At 48.0% G+C, this 17,317-nt stretch overlaps 1 protein-coding gene across 1 annotated transcript; it reads right to left on the minus strand.

Moving 5' to 3' along the window:
* Positions 1–5,591: 5,591 nt before the first annotated feature.
* Positions 5,592–17,092, minus strand: LOC129385333 (uncharacterized). The gene is made up of 6 exons (XM_055071959.2): positions 16,309–17,092; positions 15,326–15,649; positions 13,020–13,295; positions 11,037–11,267; positions 8,985–9,255; positions 5,592–6,163 (listed from the first exon to the last, which is right to left on the minus strand). The coding sequence occupies exons 1-6, from the start codon at positions 16,429–16,431 to the stop codon at positions 5,919–5,921; spliced, it is 1,470 nt and encodes a 489-aa protein (XP_054927934.1). The 5' UTR covers positions 16,432–17,092; the 3' UTR covers positions 5,592–5,918.
* Positions 17,093–17,317: the final 225 nt, after the last annotated feature.

Here is a 17,317-nt window from a genome sequence, read left to right on the forward strand (position 1 = left end):
CGGCCACGTGAAATAAATTCTCTACAAAACGCTATTTCGTCGCATTGATCCCTCCCCACGCATGCGCCGATGCCGATTTACGCAGTGAATGAACGAATAGGCACGGATTAATTTTCTCGAAAATATGTAAAAACGGTAAGGCTATAGCCCATGAAAATATCGTCTCAGCCACGTGAAATAAATTCTCTAGAAAACGCTATTTCGTTGCATAGATCACTCCCCACGCATGCGCCGATGCCGATTTACGCAGTAAATAAACGAATAGGCACGGATTAATTTTCTCGAAAAAATGTAAAAACGGTAAGGCTATAGCCCATGAAAATATCGTCCTGGCCACGTGAAATAAATTCTCTAGAAAACGCTATTTCGTCGCATAGATCCGTCGGCACGCATGCGCCGATGCCGATTTACGCAGTATATAAACGAATAGGCACGGATTAATTTTCTCGAAAATATGTAAAAACGGTAAGGCCATAGCCCATGAAAATATCGTCTCAGCCACGTGAAATAAATTCTCTAGAAAACGCTATTTCGTTGCATAGATCACTCCCCACGCATGCGCCGATGCCGATTTACGCAGTAAATAAACGAATAGGCACGGATTAATTTTCTCGAAAAAATGTAAAAACGGTAAGGCTATAGCCCATGAAAATATCGTCTCAGCCACGTGAAATAAATTCTCTAGAAAACGCTATTTCGTTGCATAGATCACTCCCCACGCATGCGCCGATGCCGATTTACGCAGTAAATAATCGAATAGGCACGGATTAATTTTCTCGAAAATATGTAAAAACGGTAAGGCCATAGCCCATGAAAATATCGTCTCAGCCACGTGAAATAAATTCTCTAGAAAACGCTATTTCGTCGCATAGATCCCTCCCCTCGCATGCGCCGATGCCGATTTACGCAGTAAATAAACGAATAGGCACGGATTAATTTTCTCGAAAAAATGTAAAAACGGTAAGGCTATAGCCCATGAAAATATCGTCCCGGCCACGTGAAATAAATTCTCTACAAAACGCTATTTCGTCGCATTGATCCCTCCCCACGCATGCGCCGATGCCGATTTACGCAGTGAATGAACGAATAGGCACGGATTAATTTTCTCGAAAATATGTAAAAACGGTAAGGCTATAGCCCATGAAAATATCGTCTCAGCCACGTGAAATAAAGTCTTTAGAAAACGCTATTTCGTTGCATAGATCACTCCCCACGCATGCGCCGATGCCGATTTACGCAGTAAATAAACGAATAGGCACGGATTAATTTTCTCGAAAAAATGTAAAAACGGTAAGGCTATAGCCCATGAAAATATCGTCCCGGCCACGTGAAATAAATTCTCTAGAAAACGCTATTTCGTCGCATAGATCCGTCGGCACGCATGCGCCGATGCCGATTTACGCAGTAAATAAACGAATAGGCACGGATTAATTTTCTCGCAAAAATGTAAAAACGGTAAGGCCATAGCCCATGAAAATATCGTCTCAGCCACGTGAAATAAATTCTCTAGAAAACGCTATTTCGTCGCATAGATCCCTCCCCACGCATGCGCCGATGCCGATTTACGCAGTAAATAAACGAATAGGCACGGATGAATTTTCTCGAAAAAATGTAAAAACGGTAAGGCTATAGCCCATGAAAATATCGTCTCAGCCACGTGAAATAAATTCTCTAGAAAACGCTTTTTCGTCGCATAGATCACTCCCCACGCATGTGCTGATGCCGATTTGCGCAATAAACAAAAAGGCACAGATTAATTTTCTCATGCAATTTCCTTGAGAAATGTTTTCCAACCAGGTCTGGTGGGTTATAAGGTCAGGGTAGTTTTGACGTGTATTAGGAATGATGTCCGGGCGGTTTCAATGTGTATTGGGGGATTCGAGTGAGGGCTTCCGAGCGGCAGTATTGAGGGGGGGGGGGGGGGCTGTGGTGTACTAAAGTTGTATACTGAGACTGGTACGTATGGGCGGTCTCCCTACAGTCTTCGACGGCCACCAAAGACTTTGTTCGTGCCCTCGGTAATGGCAATCACGGCCTACTTACGCTTCCCACGCTTAGTGCCACGGCAGCCAAAAAAAAAAAACTCATTTCCAACCTTTTAGTGTATAACTGGGGATCAAGAACACAGAGCTCTCACTCATCCACCACACCCAGGCGGCCGAGCGTAGAGCCAGGCCCCGTTTCGACCAGTACCGATATCTGCACCGCCGTTAAACCGCGCATTAGCGATGCAGACGCCGGTGCTAGCATCCAGGTCTGCGTGCAGTAAGAAGCTCGGCCTTCAGCTACAGTTAGAGCCACGGTGATCACTTAGCATTTTTAAAGCGAAAGCTTTACTGGCCGCGAACTTGCGATTTCGCCGTGGTGGTGCTCCGAGGAGGCACATGACATCACAACGCGCGCCTCGCCGCGGATATTTCTCTCTCTATCTCTCGCTCCCTAGTCAATACTGCGCAGGCGCCACTAGTAGCACCGAGCCAAAGGTGTTCCGCCGCTGCGCAGCGCCGCGCCTTTCCGGTCCGCCGTTAGGTATGACGTCACACCGCGTTCCTCGTCGTTGCGCTCGCCTCCGCTCGCTTCGCCAGCGGCGTCGCATGCCTGATAACTTGTCGGAGGATTGAAAGGGAGAGCTCGCGTGCGCCGCAACCACAGTTGAGGTGGCAGTATGGACGGCGGCAATTCTGATAAGCAGGAGGAGGCCTGGAATCGACATCGGAACGAGATGAAGAGGAAACGAATCACCCAGGAAACAGACGAACAGCGCGCCGAACGACTGGCTAAACGCCGCAACATAGCTAGACAACCGGACTAACCTAGACTTGCAATCAAGATTAACCAAGGCTAGCCATGGTATGCCTTAGCTTTCGCTACGTATATCCTGGCATAGCCGAGCTAAGCCACAACCATTTTTTTTTCACCTATGCAGGTTCGTGATTCAAACCACCGCCATTACGGCTATGAGCTGAACACCTTAGCCATTCGGCTACCGGAACGGCACAACTGTCGCTGTGTATTCGTCGACTAGCTGCTTGGCCAGATAAGACGTTATCGCGCCCCATCTTCTCACTATAGTACCGCCGAATCGTAATATACGATTGAATTATATTGATCTAGACATCCGACTACATACTTACCTTTTTTCTGCGAGAGGCAATCAGCGCAAGCGCGTTTCTTCATCAGATAAATTGACGTGGCCAGTGTATTAGCATGCGGAGTGACGTGTATGCGCCCAAGCACCCTTTCCAGAGGATTGATTCGACCTTTTTAGCCGACCTTGTAAAGGGCTATATACTTACCTTTTTTTCTGTGAGAGCCAATCTGCTCATGCGCGTTTATTCATCAAATAAATTAACGTGGCACGTGTATTAACATGCGGAGCGGCGTGTATGCGCCCAAGCACCCTTTCCAGAGGACTGTTTCGGCCTTTTTAGCCGACATTGTAAAGGGCTATACTTACCTTTTTTTCTGTGAGAGCCAATCTGCGCATGCGCGTTTATTCATCAGATAAATTGACGTGGCACGTGTATTAACATGCGGAGCGGCGTGTATGCGTCCAAGCACCCTTTCATGAGGATTGATTCGACCTTTTTAGCCGACATTGTAAAGGGCTATATACTTACCTTTTTTTGCGAGAGCCAATCTGCGCATGCGCTTTTATTCATCAAATAAATTGACGTGGCACGTGTATCAGCATGCGGAGTGACGTGTACGCGCCCAAGCACCCTTTCCAGAGGATTGATTCGACCTTTTTAGCCGACATTGTAAAGGGCTATATACTTACCTTTTTTTCTGTGAGAGCCAATCTGCGCATGCGCTTTTATTCATCAAATAAATTGACGTGGCACGTGTATCAGCATGCGGAGTGACGTGTACGCGCCCAAGCACCCTTTCCAGAGGATTGATTCGACCTTTTTAGCCGACATTGTAAAGGGCTATATACCTACCTTTTTTTCTGCGAGAGCCAATCTGTGCATGCGCGTTTATTAATCAAATAAATTGACGTGGCACGTGTATTAGCATGGGAAGTGACGTGTATGCGACCGACCACCCTTTCCAGAGGAGTGATTCGAGCTGGCTTAGGCGGCAATTGTAAGGGGCTATATAGGCTTACCTTCATTTTTTTGCGCGCGAAAGCCAGTCTGCGCATGTGCGTTTATTCATCAGGTAATATGACGTCAGCGCGTGTATTAGTAGGCGAACGCTTAGGTACTCTTCACCAGGTACGATGCTAATTGCTTTTAAAATGTGAATAAGACCGATACTTGAATGCGGTGCTTGGGAACGCCAGGCTAAGGCACTCATAAAATATGAACAGGTTCAATGGCATGCGGTGCGCTTTATTTCCTGTGGTATTTAACACGAGAAAGCCCTGTGCAAGGTAGAGGCTGTTTCATCCTCAAATGCACTCGTAAATAAACTGTATGAAGAGTCAAAACGCATTGTTGTTTACCAGGAAAAACCGTGTAGACACGTCAATAGCACCAGAAAGTATCTATGGACATCGCAATAAAGCAATGAAAATCGCTGCAGGTCGACTTGGTTTGTACTAAGTCCGAGATTAGCCCACGCACCTTTTTGGACTGGTGCTACCAGCAGCTTATAGGGTGGTGGTTTCGCATCATTTTGTCCAAGAGGCGTCATACGTCTGCGTTGCACCTTGATTGTAGTGCGTGAGAGAGACAGGAGAGAGCATATATTACGTCACGCAGCTGTCTCCTAGCAAGCGAACTGTCCGTGAAGACATTCCCTTCACTATTTTCCTCGCAGTATCGGCCCAACATGTAACCTCTCAGACTAGGCGTACTGATTCGCGAATGTGCAATTGCCGGTCGTTTTTAATCGATGCTCACTTTGTTTCCGTGGCACTGCCGTAGCCCTGCCTCCAGAGCAGGAGCACTAAAACCTACCGCGTGCTTTGACGTCACAAACAGGTGGTGCGTTTTAAAATTGTCTTGCACAATGCTCCATCCTAATTCTTTCCTTTCTCCTCCATGCTGCTACTCAACTTGTGTCGTCTATTTCACACCTGTGTCGTCTATTGCACGCCATTGAATGTATAGCTTTGCAAATACTTTTGTGGCGTAAGTAATTTCTTTGGATGAATTGGAAAGTGTTACGAACTACTGTGTCGCCAGCTCCCCAACCGACAATTAATTGAAGAATGATGAATAGGTGACAATATGACGTGACATGGAACACGTTCCAGGAACAAAGCATATTTTGTAACAAATATGGTTGCGTAGCGTCGTATACAGTTTTACGAAGTCCACCGTATCCGCCAATACAATTCGTTCACGATAGCGTAAATACGGATGCAGCTTTCTTTTAGTAGGCAGTGCGCGTTAAACAACTGAGACGTAAGGCTCATAATATACATAAGTACCTACATTATCTATCGGTACCTAGGGAGACACCTGCAACATCCACTACCCCCCCCCCCCTCGGATCCGTTATAGTGGCAGTGACCTTCCAGACAAATACCCAACTGGAATAACAAAGTTAGAAGCATCTCCCTTAGTGAGAGAGTGGACAAAAGCAGCTTCACAAAGCGACCAAGACATCTCTACAGCATCCATGGGTCCGCGCCTAGTCGAGACAGAAGAACGAATACAGTGATGTCAGGAGTACGAACAGCTGAGATCTTGGTTGATGTTCAAGCGGTTAGCTTGGATTTATGCAGACATAACGATAAAAATGAGCAGATGAAATCATCTTTAGAAATGCCAAATCAATCAGGACGACCGCCTGTAAGGCTTCTGCGGAACTGTCCGTGGCCTCGGTGGAACCAAGAATGGCACAGAGGGTTCATGTCACATAGGCTGAATTTTACGCATTACGCCATAACCTTTACGTCCAGCACATGCTTGTGGGTTCTTCCTCCAGGAACTGTGCAACAGTCACTGTCTTGTGCTCGCTCATCACCGAACTTTGAACGAAGGCCGCGGTATCTGTTCTCCCGAGACTCCGGCTTCGCAGGAATACATCTGGCGGGAGTATGCCTGGCCGGAGAACGTCTGGCCGGAGAACGTCTGACCGGAAGACGTCTTGCAGGAGGACGTCTGGCAGGAGGACGTCTGACCGGAGAACGTCTGGCCCAAAGACGTCTGGCAGGGGGACGTCTGGCAGGAGTACATCTTGCAGGAAGACGTCTGGCCGGAGGAACCTGTCCCAGGAACACATGAACGTAATCGTTTGTATGAAGTCAAATCACAAACGGTACACAGTTGCTCGCTTTACGAAGGAAAGAAAGGAATTTGCTGCTTACTTTCGTTTCTTAATTAGTAATAAATCGATTGTTCGACCTTCAATATATATACATTAAGCCCTTAACTAGACACACCCGGCGCCGCCAACTCCACTCTTTGACCCCATATTTCAAGCGTACACAGCTGTTCAAATATTTATTATTTCCAATAACTATTGATTACTGGAACTCTTTACCGTACCCAATTGATGTTATATAACTGCGAGTCGGCCTAGTTGGATCATATCCATTTTTAAACAAACTATTTTGCGCAACACAACGACGAGCGCTTTCTAACAACTGGTTTTATTTTCGAAGAACCACCTGCTTAAATACCCACAGATCTGCACAATCCAGTCAACAGAACACGCCAATAGCGCATATAACAACACTTGTGATAAAATGCCGCGGATCAGCGCTACCCGGTCACAAGTGTTGTTATATGCGCTATTGGCGTGTACTGTTGACTGGATCGCGCAGATCTGTGGGTAATTAAGCAGGTGGTTCTTCTAAAATAAAACCAGCTGTTAGAAAGCGCTCGTCGTTGTGTTGCTCCTTTTCTTTGTCCCTGTTTGTGTTGCGCAATAATAGTTTGTTCAAATATCAATTGATGTTATTGATTGACATTTGTGACTTTATTGTTCTTGTTTTTCGATGCTGTTCGACCACGTTTATTTGATTGTTCTTGTTATTTGTTATTTGATTGTTGAGAGGATTGTTTGGGTTTGACTGTTGTATTTGACCGCCGTTTGTGTTCTCTTGTTGTTTGATTCTGTTACTAGTGTAATGGGTAATATGCATGTGGCGCTGTCTAATATGCCACCGCTGCGGCGCGAGACCCGAACTCGGGCTGCTAGGTGCGAAGGGCTAGGACTCGTGATCAAGAGCTACTTGCGATCCCTCGTACCGAGCAAGTTGAATACATGCTTGAACGTGGTGTTATCAAGCCATCCTGCAGCCCTTGGGCGTAGCCCGTAGTACTCATTAAGAAAAAAGATGGCTCGATTCGTTTCTGTGTGTACTATCGTCGCCTCAACAAGATTACACGAAAAAATGTCTATCCTCTACCGCACTACTACTGCGTATCACCCACAGACTAACGGTCTAACGGAACGATTCAACCGCACTCTTGGTGACATGCTCACTATGTATGTTGCGTCTGATCATTTCAATTGGGACGATGTCCTCCCTTTTGTGACGTGCGCACATAATACCGTCGTTCAGGCTACTACAGGCTTCTCACCGTTTTTCCTTCTTTATGGACGTGAACCATCCAGCATACCCTCGACACCGTACTACCATATCATCCGGATATGCCTCTGAATTCACCCCTCTTACCGAAGTTGCTCGCCATGCTGAAGAGTGTCTCCAACTGGCTCGCTCATTCACGTCGGATACCCAAGGAATCCACAAAGATCGCCACGACAACGATCAGCCCACACAGACCTTCGCCGTGGACTCTTACGTGTGGCTTCGGCTGCCCATCCAAGCTCCAGGCCTTAGCCCAAAGCTTGCTCCGAAATATCAGGGTCCGTACCGGATCGTCGCGTGTACATCACCTGTGAATTATGTGGTCGAACCGGTGATGCCATCTTTGGACAAACGCCGCCGTGGCCGCGACCCCCTTATCGTGTCATCACCTTAGGTCGCCAGGATGGCTCCTCTTCGCCGCGGGGGCAATTGTAGTGGGTAATATGCATGTGGCGCTGTGCGGACTGCCACCGCTGCGGCGCGATACCCGAAGTCGGGCTGTTGATGCGAAGGGCTAGGACTCGTGATCAAGGGCTACTGGCGATCCCTCGTACGAGCTGCAATAAACCCCCTTTCACTAGATTGTTATCGATTACTTTATTCTTGATCCCTGTCTCAATATTGTTTGCATCCATCCTGCTTGAACCTGCGCATTGTCGGCGTTATTTTATAACTGGACAAATAAGTAACTAAATACGTTATTTATAATAGTCGGGCCCGAGCTAAAGTTTCCGAGGAAGCTTTAGCTCGGGCCCAACTCCGACGTGGTCTATTCAAATACATGTAAAACACAAAAACGCTTTTCTGCGATAACCCCTGGACCGATTTTAATGAAATTTGTCGCATTTCAAAGAGAAAGTTAAATTCTAGGGACTGTTGGAAGCGGAATATTGATTTACGGCCTGAATATTGTTAAAAAGATTTTCAAATATTCGATAGTTTGAAAAAGAATAGAAGCACGAATTTTACAGATCAATAGCTCTGTATATAGAACAGATGTCGCGGTTCTGAAAACGGCATCCATTAGACCATTCAAAGCGGACAAATTTGATATGTCATTTTACATGTTATGTGGATTTGTTACATTGTTTACAAGGGTTCTGCAAAAGCTCTATTTCCATATTGCAAAATTTTTTTCAGATTCATGTGTAACATATCACTTTTGTCCGCTTTAGATGTAGATTCACAGAATTGTGATATCATTTTTCGTTGCCGAAAGACAGAGTTGTAAGCTTGATAGTTTCGTCTCCTGAAAATTTCCGATTTTTGCCAATGTTTAGCGAAAGATCGACGACCTAAATAAAAAATCCGAAACCAAAGGTCACTGGTTCTTAAGCTTTTCTTTTAATTGCAACAAACCCCGTCAAGTTCGGTGCAGCGGTTGCCGAGAAAAACGAATTCTCCTTTTTGCATGTATTTAGATAGGAGCACCCGAGCTAAAGCTTCCTCTTAAGGTAGCATCTGTTGAGTGGCGAACCCTGGTACGTACCGCTAGTTGTCGTCTCGTCGTGCTCGGACACTTCGCCGAGCGTCGTCTGCGCCGCGATGCTGAAGGCGTCTCTCCAGCTCAATCCGGCGCTGCGTTGCCCCCAGCAGCGGCCGCAGAAGCGCCAAGTAGCTGCCACGTCCGCGCACAAGGTCTTGGCCATGTCCCAGGTCATCAGCAGCGACAGGACCATGGCGGAGACCCAAACGCAGGCGCCGATCGCGTTGTCGCGCGCGAAGTGGTTCAGTCGGTGGCCGTACTCCAGGTGGTGGGACTGCGGGATTCGGAACGGACCCAGAAATCGAAGCTTAACGTTGGGTGCGGTCATTGCGTAACTATAGAGCCGCGACGCCCTACGTAGGATAACCCCAGCTAACTTTATCCAAGTTCTTCAACAACTACAAAAACAAAGTGATTGAGAAAAGACGGTGCAAGACATGGTTTAAGACATATGGTGTTCGGTCGTCAGACCCCTGACGACCGAACACCATATGTCTTAAATCATGTCTAGCACCGTGTTTTTTTAACTTTTTTTCGTTGCTGAACAGCTTGGATAACATTAGTTGGGACACCCTGCATACACTATGTACCTGCCGGATAACCAAAAAAAAAAATTAAAAAAAATAAACGTCCGTCGTCAATGGAAGTGCCACTTATGTAGAGTGAGAACCACGATATTTTAGGCAGAGTATAACGACAAACCTTGTCGTCGCTCTATCACGCACCATCGGCGGAGAACAGAAAAAAAATGATTTGTGCCCTAAACAAAGTCACGGTTTCGCCCGAGCGGCGAAGCATTGATTGCGATAATAAATTATTAGACCACTACTCGCAGTATAGCGTTAGTAGTTTTATCAGAAGTGCAAATTAACTGCTGTAAATATTCACTTACTAAATAAATTAACAAGCATGGTTTCACGCGCAAACAGCCAAACATGAACACATCCTAGTCGTGATTTCCAGAAAACGAAACTATGAAGTTTTTCAACTCTATCTCGATAATAAATGTAGATATCACACTCCTGTAAATTGCACCTAAAAGTACATCTAAAGCGAACAAAATTGATGTATTATACATGGCTCTTAGATACACGACTAATCTGTGAGTAGGACTTTCACAATACCCTTGCAAGTATCGTAAGAAATTCCCTTAATATATAAATAATATAGCAAATTTGTCCGCTTTGGATGTCCTAGTGGATGCATCTTACAGAAATGCGATATCTTTTCTTGGTACAAAGTTGCGGATTCGTAGACTTCGTGCCTGTATTTTTTTTCGTAAGACAAATTCAGGCCCTAAATCAAAATTCCGCTTCCGCCAGTCACTAGGGTTTTACTTTCTCAAGTAGTACAAATTTCACAAAATTAGCCAGGAGGCTATCTCAGGAAAGCATTTCTGCGACTACATGTATTTGAATAGGTGGCATTGGCGATTGCCAAGGCTAAATGCCGAATGTACACTCGACCGCAAAATAGTGCGGGGTGTGCCAGCGCTTGATGAAACAGCCCTCCTCCCCTTCTAGCGGCGCACCCCTGGTGCCGAGACCGACGCCTGCGCGTATGGGCGTCTCTCCGAGGCAAGCGTGCATGTTTCCGCGCTTCCTCCTTGTGCGCCGGCGATATGCGAATGTAGCTGCAAGGTGCCCCTCTTGCAATTGGATCTGCCTTGAAAGCAATCGTCTTACGTGATGGTCGTACGGAAGGACGCTTTGCCTAGTTGGGTAGGTATATAAATGCCTACGTACTTAAACTTCGCCCGTGCTATAAGCTCACATGTTCCCTCTAACAGTGGACCATCCTGTACCCGCGGAAGTACACTCGCCCACAAAACATTGCGGGGCGCGCCATAGCGTGTGGCGAAACGGTCCTCCTCCCCTTCTAGCGGCGCACTCCTGGTGTCGAGACCGACGCCTGTGCGCATGCGCGTCCCTCCGAGACTGCAAGCGTGCATGTTTCCGCGCTTCCTCCTTGCGCGCCGGCGATGTCAGAATGTAGATAGTTTGCGGATAAGCGAAAAAGAAAAGAAACTGCTTAATACGGCGGTCTTCCTCGTACCTGTAGCATCGCGCCTTCGTCAGACATGGAGATCTTCTGGTAGAGGCAGGAGGCCCTCCGGAACGTGTCCTCCGGATCTCGCCCTGCCAGTGCTTGCTTGCACCACGACGGCAGCACGCACTTCACCGGCGCGTACAGGCCGGTCAGCGTGCGCGGCTGGCAGAACAGGTACTTGCTGTATCCCTCGTAAGTGTACAGCAACACCGTGAGGACGACGCGCACCAACATTCTCTGCGGAGTAACACATAACGGCACACGCAAAGTGTTTTGGTCGCTCTGACTCCGCTTCGTTGCCGAAGTGCTTTGAATCGTGGAAGCAAATCGGCGAGTATAGGTCCCCCAGGAGAAGGAAAAGCCGGCACAAGAAACGGAGTAAGGTTTAATAAACTTGGCATGGAATTACACGGCTTAAGAGTACCAAGCAAGGAGCAGAAAACGAGCCAAATAACACATTAAGAACAAAAAGAAACTGACACGCCCATGACACTTGCTGGTAGGATAGCCCGGCCTGTCCTCGGCGGAGCGCACGCCGAACGCACGCGCTGTAAAATAATTTACACCCTTAAAAGTAAATAAGGGGGTAAATTTGTCTATAACTCACACCTGTACACCCTTCTTTTGCACCCTTAAAAGTGATTAAAGGTGCAAACTTGTCTATAACTCCCATTCGTACGGCCTTTTGGGATGTAAAGGTGTTAGTTACAGACTGATTTACACCCTGATTTATTTTGAAGGGTGTAAATTATCTTATAGGGAGCCTTTATATTTCACACGCGCGCTCTAGCGCTGGCATATACGTGCGAATGAAGGCATCCTCGCACGCGCACTTACTGCGGCAGCCTCGCAGTATGTCTCCATTGATAGTGTGACTGTTTTCTGATATAGCATCGACCACCGTGCTATAGATAGTTGCACAGTCGTATAACGCCAGGTAAGCGTTCCTTCGAGTAGCATGCATGCAGCTGCTGGATGGCGCATGCTCGTAGGCATATATCACCATGCAGTGACGTCACAATACACATAGCAGGTTATAGAGTTTCTTCAGTAATACAGTTCGTTCCAGAATAAAAATGGGTTGGAGCGCATACAGCAGATATTGTCAGCTCCTGACTGGAAGCTTGCCATAATCATTGAAGGGGAAGATGTACAATCAGTGCATTTTACCGATGCCGACATACGGGCCAGAAACTTGGAGACTGACAAAGAAGCTCGAAAACAAGTTAAGGACCGCGCAAAGTGTGATGCAGCGAAGAATGATAAGCATAACGTTAAGAGACAGGAAGATAGCGGTATGGATCAGAGAGCAGACGGGGTTTGTCGATATTCTAGTTGACATTAAGAGGGAAAAAATGGAGCTAGGCCGGTCACGTAATGCGTAGGTTAAATAACCGGTGGACCATTAGGGTTACAGAATAGGTGCCAAGATAATGGAAGCGCAGTCGAGGGCGGCAGAAGATTAGATGGGGTGATGAAATTAAGAAATTCGCAGGCGCTAGTTGGAATCGGTTGGCGCAGGATAAGTGTAATTGGGGACATGCAGCCGCCGCCGCCGCCGCTGCTGCTGCTGCTGCTGCTGATGATGATGAAAGCAGAAGTAGCTGATAAACAAAACAAAAACACCAAAAGTGACATTCCCGCCAATAAGTAAATGTCACGTAGAATTCAAGTGCACTCCAGGCAAGGCACACGATCGTTCTTGACTCCACCCACATCGGCACGGGGCCCGCCGCGGCTGGGATCGACCCCGCGACCTCTAGCTTATCAGCGCGACGCCACAGCCACCGGGCTATAATACCGCGGTGGGCTGTAATGACTGCGACTGTACAGGCGCGGCCACTGCTAGCGGGAACACGGGAGCTCGTGAAACACGGGAGCCGCCTTCCGCGGAGCATGTCACGCGCTCCCGTGTTCACGCTAGAAGTTGCCGCACCTGTATGTATATCTATGTTGCATTAATATCGAGATGCACTGTCAATGACTCACCTCGAAGAAAGTCACTAGCAGGGGAACGTTGCCGCTCCTGGAGACGATCAGCAGGACGTTGACGAGCAGTCTGATCAGGAATGCGACGGTGGTCAAGACGGCGTCCTCCGCTTCACGCATCTCCTCGACGAACAGCGACACAACCCCCACGGGCAGGACGAAGAGGAACGTCTTGATCACGATCAACGAAGGCACCTCGAGGCCTACCAGCAGTCTCAGGGGTGACGGGAAAACCCGCAGCGCCATTTTGTGCAGCAGCATCAGCAGGGGTTGGACCTGAGCGCAGTCGCAAGAACTGCGTGCTACGCAAATTTCTCTACACGGAAGCCAAAAAAGAGAGAGAGAGATAAAGTTAAATGAAAAAGAAACAAGAAAGAAAGTTGGAAGGTGATTAAACCGCTGGATGAAAAGTCCCTGAAAGACACTGTCTCCCACGTCGAGTTGGGGATGAGAACTGGGCGTATGAACCGAATACTTTATTCCGAGAGCCGCGCTACGTTTGACAACGTTGCGACCACGTTGCGACAACGTTCGATCGACGTCAGCTAAGAACTGAATCACCACCGAACTTTTTTGTCATCAGTTATCATCATCGTCATCATCATTATTGTCATCATCTTCAGCAGCGCGACTTCCGGAAATAAATTTTATGGGGAGGGGCTGCCCTATCTTCGGTATTGGCCCACGGAAGAGGCTAGAGAACAGAGGTTAGAGACGGACGCATATCCGGTACACAAAAGTGGGTGTAATTCACTTATCAACGCAGGTCGAACGAGGGGAGCCTCAACCTGGACAAAAGAACTTGTTGCTGGACAATTTTGGGCTCTTTGCTGTAAACAATGTTTTTTTAACGGCGGGAAAGGCAGATACCGTGCAGGGAACACTTTAACACCACGACACACACGAGCTACAATACCAACAGTTTAATTTTGTCGCCCACAACCAATACATCGACAGTCCAACCAACGTGACTCTCCCCCCCCCTCCCTTTTTTTTTCTTTTGCTATGTTCATCAGGCCCACTGTGCGAATCGCAATTGTCTGGAGTGGTCAGGTGGCCGAATTGCCCGCCATCTTCTGAAAAGAAAAAAAAAAAAACACAAGCATAGGCTGATGCCGCAATGAGACCACGCATGGTCACGCTGCAGGCTAAGTCCATTCGCCGCTGCCTGGGGACAGATGCTGCCGCAGTCCGCTGCCAAACACTCGACCATTCTAGCCACTTGTGATCGAGACTGTGCTAAAAAGAGAAAAAAAGAAAGCCTGTATAGTCTACATAAAAAAAGGTGCTTGTTTTTTGCGACGTGTCAGCCTATTTGTATTCCACAAAGGTAGGTTATATTTTGCAGGCACGCCTGGTGAATATAGCAAAGAAAAACACGTCATGATGTTTTGAGTGTCCCTGCTATGCCAATGCGCGAAGAATTAAACATCGCGTAGTGGCGCTTTTGTGGGTCGCCGTAAAAAAAAAGAAAAAAAAACCATTGTACAGTACTATCAGCCTGAAGGCCGACGTTGACGAAGTCTCCTTGTCGAAACGATGGCTCCGGGCTGAGGCGTTGTCTTGACGGCCATTGCAGATCGCTTCACGAAAGAAGCTTCTGACAACTTTCGCGCAAGGGGTGTTCCCCAATCAAGTATATTCTGGTCGACAGTCTAGCGGCAACTGAAAAGTGAAGGTACGGAGTGCCAGGTAGCCGACGGTCAGCCGACCAAGTGCGCCATTTCTGGGCAGTCTCATATCCCGCCATATTGTCAAACTCGCCACGTTGTCAGTTCTCATTGGCTAACAAGGCTGACTACACACCATCTCTGATTGGCTGGAAACGCCGCGACGGCGAAAAATCGTCATCAGCCTATTTTTGTGTCCACTGCAGGACGAAGGCCTCTACCAGCAATCTCCAAATTAGCTCCGTCTTGGGCTAGCTGATTCCAACTTGCGCCTGCATACTTCCTAATTTCATCAGCCCACCTTACTTGATGCTGTCCTCGACTGCGCTTCTTCCCTTGCCTTGGTATCCATTCCGTAACTCTAGTGGTCCACCGGTTATCTAACCCAGTGGCGTAGCAACGGGGGGGGGGGGGGGGGGGGGGGCGTGGGCCCTGGGTGCATGGGGCCAGCAGGGGGGGGGGGGTGTCATATACGTCGGAAGACACCCGAAAATTGTCGATATCCTCGCCTTCCTCGACAACAGCTGGAGGGGGGGGGGGTGACAGAAGAGCTATCGGCCCGGGGTGCCAGACGACCTAGCTACGCCACTGATCTAACCTATGCTAAATATGGACCGCCAAGCGTCGACGGCTCACCACGAACGAGAGGATGCAGGCCAGAATGATGGGCGTGACGGCGTTGTCGAGGCGCGTGTACGCACTCATCTGGCAGGGTCGCACGCTGCCGACCGACGGCGGGTGGCCCTTGCAGCAGGCGCTCGCATGAAGGCTCCGCTGCGTCTTGGCCTCCTCGGCGTCCGCGGCGTCCCATTCGCCTTCGTCCTGCGCCTCGTCCTCCTCCTCGCCGTCCATGATGGCGCGCAGCACCTCCCACTCCTGGTTGGCCTCCATTCCCTGCAGGACGGCTTCCACCGCCTGCTCGCAACAGTCGGCCATCACCTGACTGTCGTCGTCTGCTACCTGCAGAGAAGGAATCCATGTAAAACAGGGGGAAGGCGGGAGATGGAAATTCAAGACGATGAGTAAAACGAGAACAAGGTGAAAGGAGCCACCGTTTCGACAAGTGGACCTGTCTTCTTCAAGGCCGGGACAATTTGAAAGCAGGAGCCAACGTTTCGACAAGTGGTCTTGTCTTCTTCAAGGCCTGCCTTGAAGAAGACAAGTCTACTTGTCCAAACCGTGGCTCCTGCTTTCACCTTGTTCTCGTTTTACTCTTCGTCTGGAGAGAAGGAATCACCAGGATTTCGGGATACGCACACGTCGCGCCCCGTCGTAACTCAAAGGGGAGCAGACGAAAAAGAAAGTCATATCTAAGGAACAAAATTTGTTATCCAAAATGAATAGCGGTTACACGTGTACTAAGAGACCCACTAGGACATTCATGGTGAAATTCCAGTGGCATGCCTCAAAGCGCGGAAGTTCCCAGGATGCTTCATTATTTTACAACACAGCCTATGAAAGTCTCGTAGGCTGTGTTGAGAAAGAAAGAAAGAAAGAAAGAGAGAGAGAGAAGAACACTGAGTTTGTCTCCAGAGGGGCACACCAAACTACAGCTGCTCACTGATGCCTGTTGGCTACAGAAACTGCATGAAATTAATGCACTCGTCGCGTCTTTTCACCTCGAGTGTCTTGCCAGGTACTTCAGCAGCAGTGGCGTCGATGACACGTGGTTTCGGGTCGACGGAGGAAGGCTCTGGCTGCCGTTGCTGCTGTTCCTGGTCTGCCGGGACCTCTCCTTCCATCTCTGGTGCCTTTAGGTATCGGTGGTGGGGCTGAGCATGCGAATGCCCCAAGGTCGGCCTGAACGGCCTCCCTAGTCAAGCAGTACGCCTCCTTCCTGGAGCGAAGCACGGAAGGCTAACCGTGCCGACGTCTCTTGGGGACATCACCGCGACTTGATGACGAACATGATGATGAGCTCTTTCATGGAACGTACCCACAAGTGGGGAGTGATCTAAGATTCGGACGGTGTGAAGAAACGCAATACAAGAACTGACACGGAAATGAAAGCGACAAGTAGAGAAAAGGATTTAAAAAAAAGAAGAATGGTTATGCATTAAACCATCGACGATAATTATCAATGCTAGCGAATAGCCGAACGCTTCTGGAAAGATATTCGCTTTATTAAAGTAATGATGCGCTGGATGGCGAATACACGAGGGTCATTTCTCAGTTTCCCAGAATTCGTTTTAAACAATCACCGGTGGCAGATAGCATCATTCTTGTCCTTGAGCTGGATTATGCGAAGAGGCAGACGTTACTAACAGGAGAAATCAAACCATATATTAAACTAATAAAAAAGAATTCATTGATTGACTTCTTAATTACTTACTTTACAGCACATATTGCGATTTGAGAATTGTAGCCGGTGAGTTTGTAACACGTGTCCCCGTGAAATGAATCTCCAAGATGGCGCCAGATTCGAGATATTTCCCAAAGTGGCTGAAAAAATACGAGGGCGTTCCAGTTACTTTTGAGCTCAAATGCATAAAAGAACATTCTATTTAAAAACGGAAGTGGAACAACAGTTCATTTTTACGGTGAGTTCGAAGGTGCATATCTCCAAACTGGTGTCACTCTAGAATGATGTCACCCTAGTGGATACGCTTTGCAAACTCATCGGCTAAA

The sequence above is a fragment of the Dermacentor andersoni genome, chromosome 7, assembly GCF_023375885.2.
Source record: "Dermacentor andersoni chromosome 7, qqDerAnde1_hic_scaffold, whole genome shotgun sequence".
NCBI lineage: Eukaryota > Metazoa > Arthropoda > Arachnida > Ixodida > Ixodidae > Dermacentor > Dermacentor andersoni.

Excerpts from the sequence above, each read along its gene's own strand:
- LOC129385333 (XM_055071959.2), bottom strand. The coding sequence starts at position 16,431 with ATGGAAGGAGAGGTCCCGGCAGACCAGGAACAGCAGCAACGGCAGCCA. Across the intron at positions 11,268-13,019 it reads TGCTAGTGACTTTCTTCGAG|AGAATGTTGGTGCGCGTCGT; the intron begins GTGAGTCATTGA and ends GTTACTCCGCAG. Across the intron at positions 9,256-11,036 it reads ACGAAGGCGCGATGCTACAG|TCCCACCACCTGGAGTACGG; the intron begins GTACGAGGAAGA and ends CGAATCCCGCAG.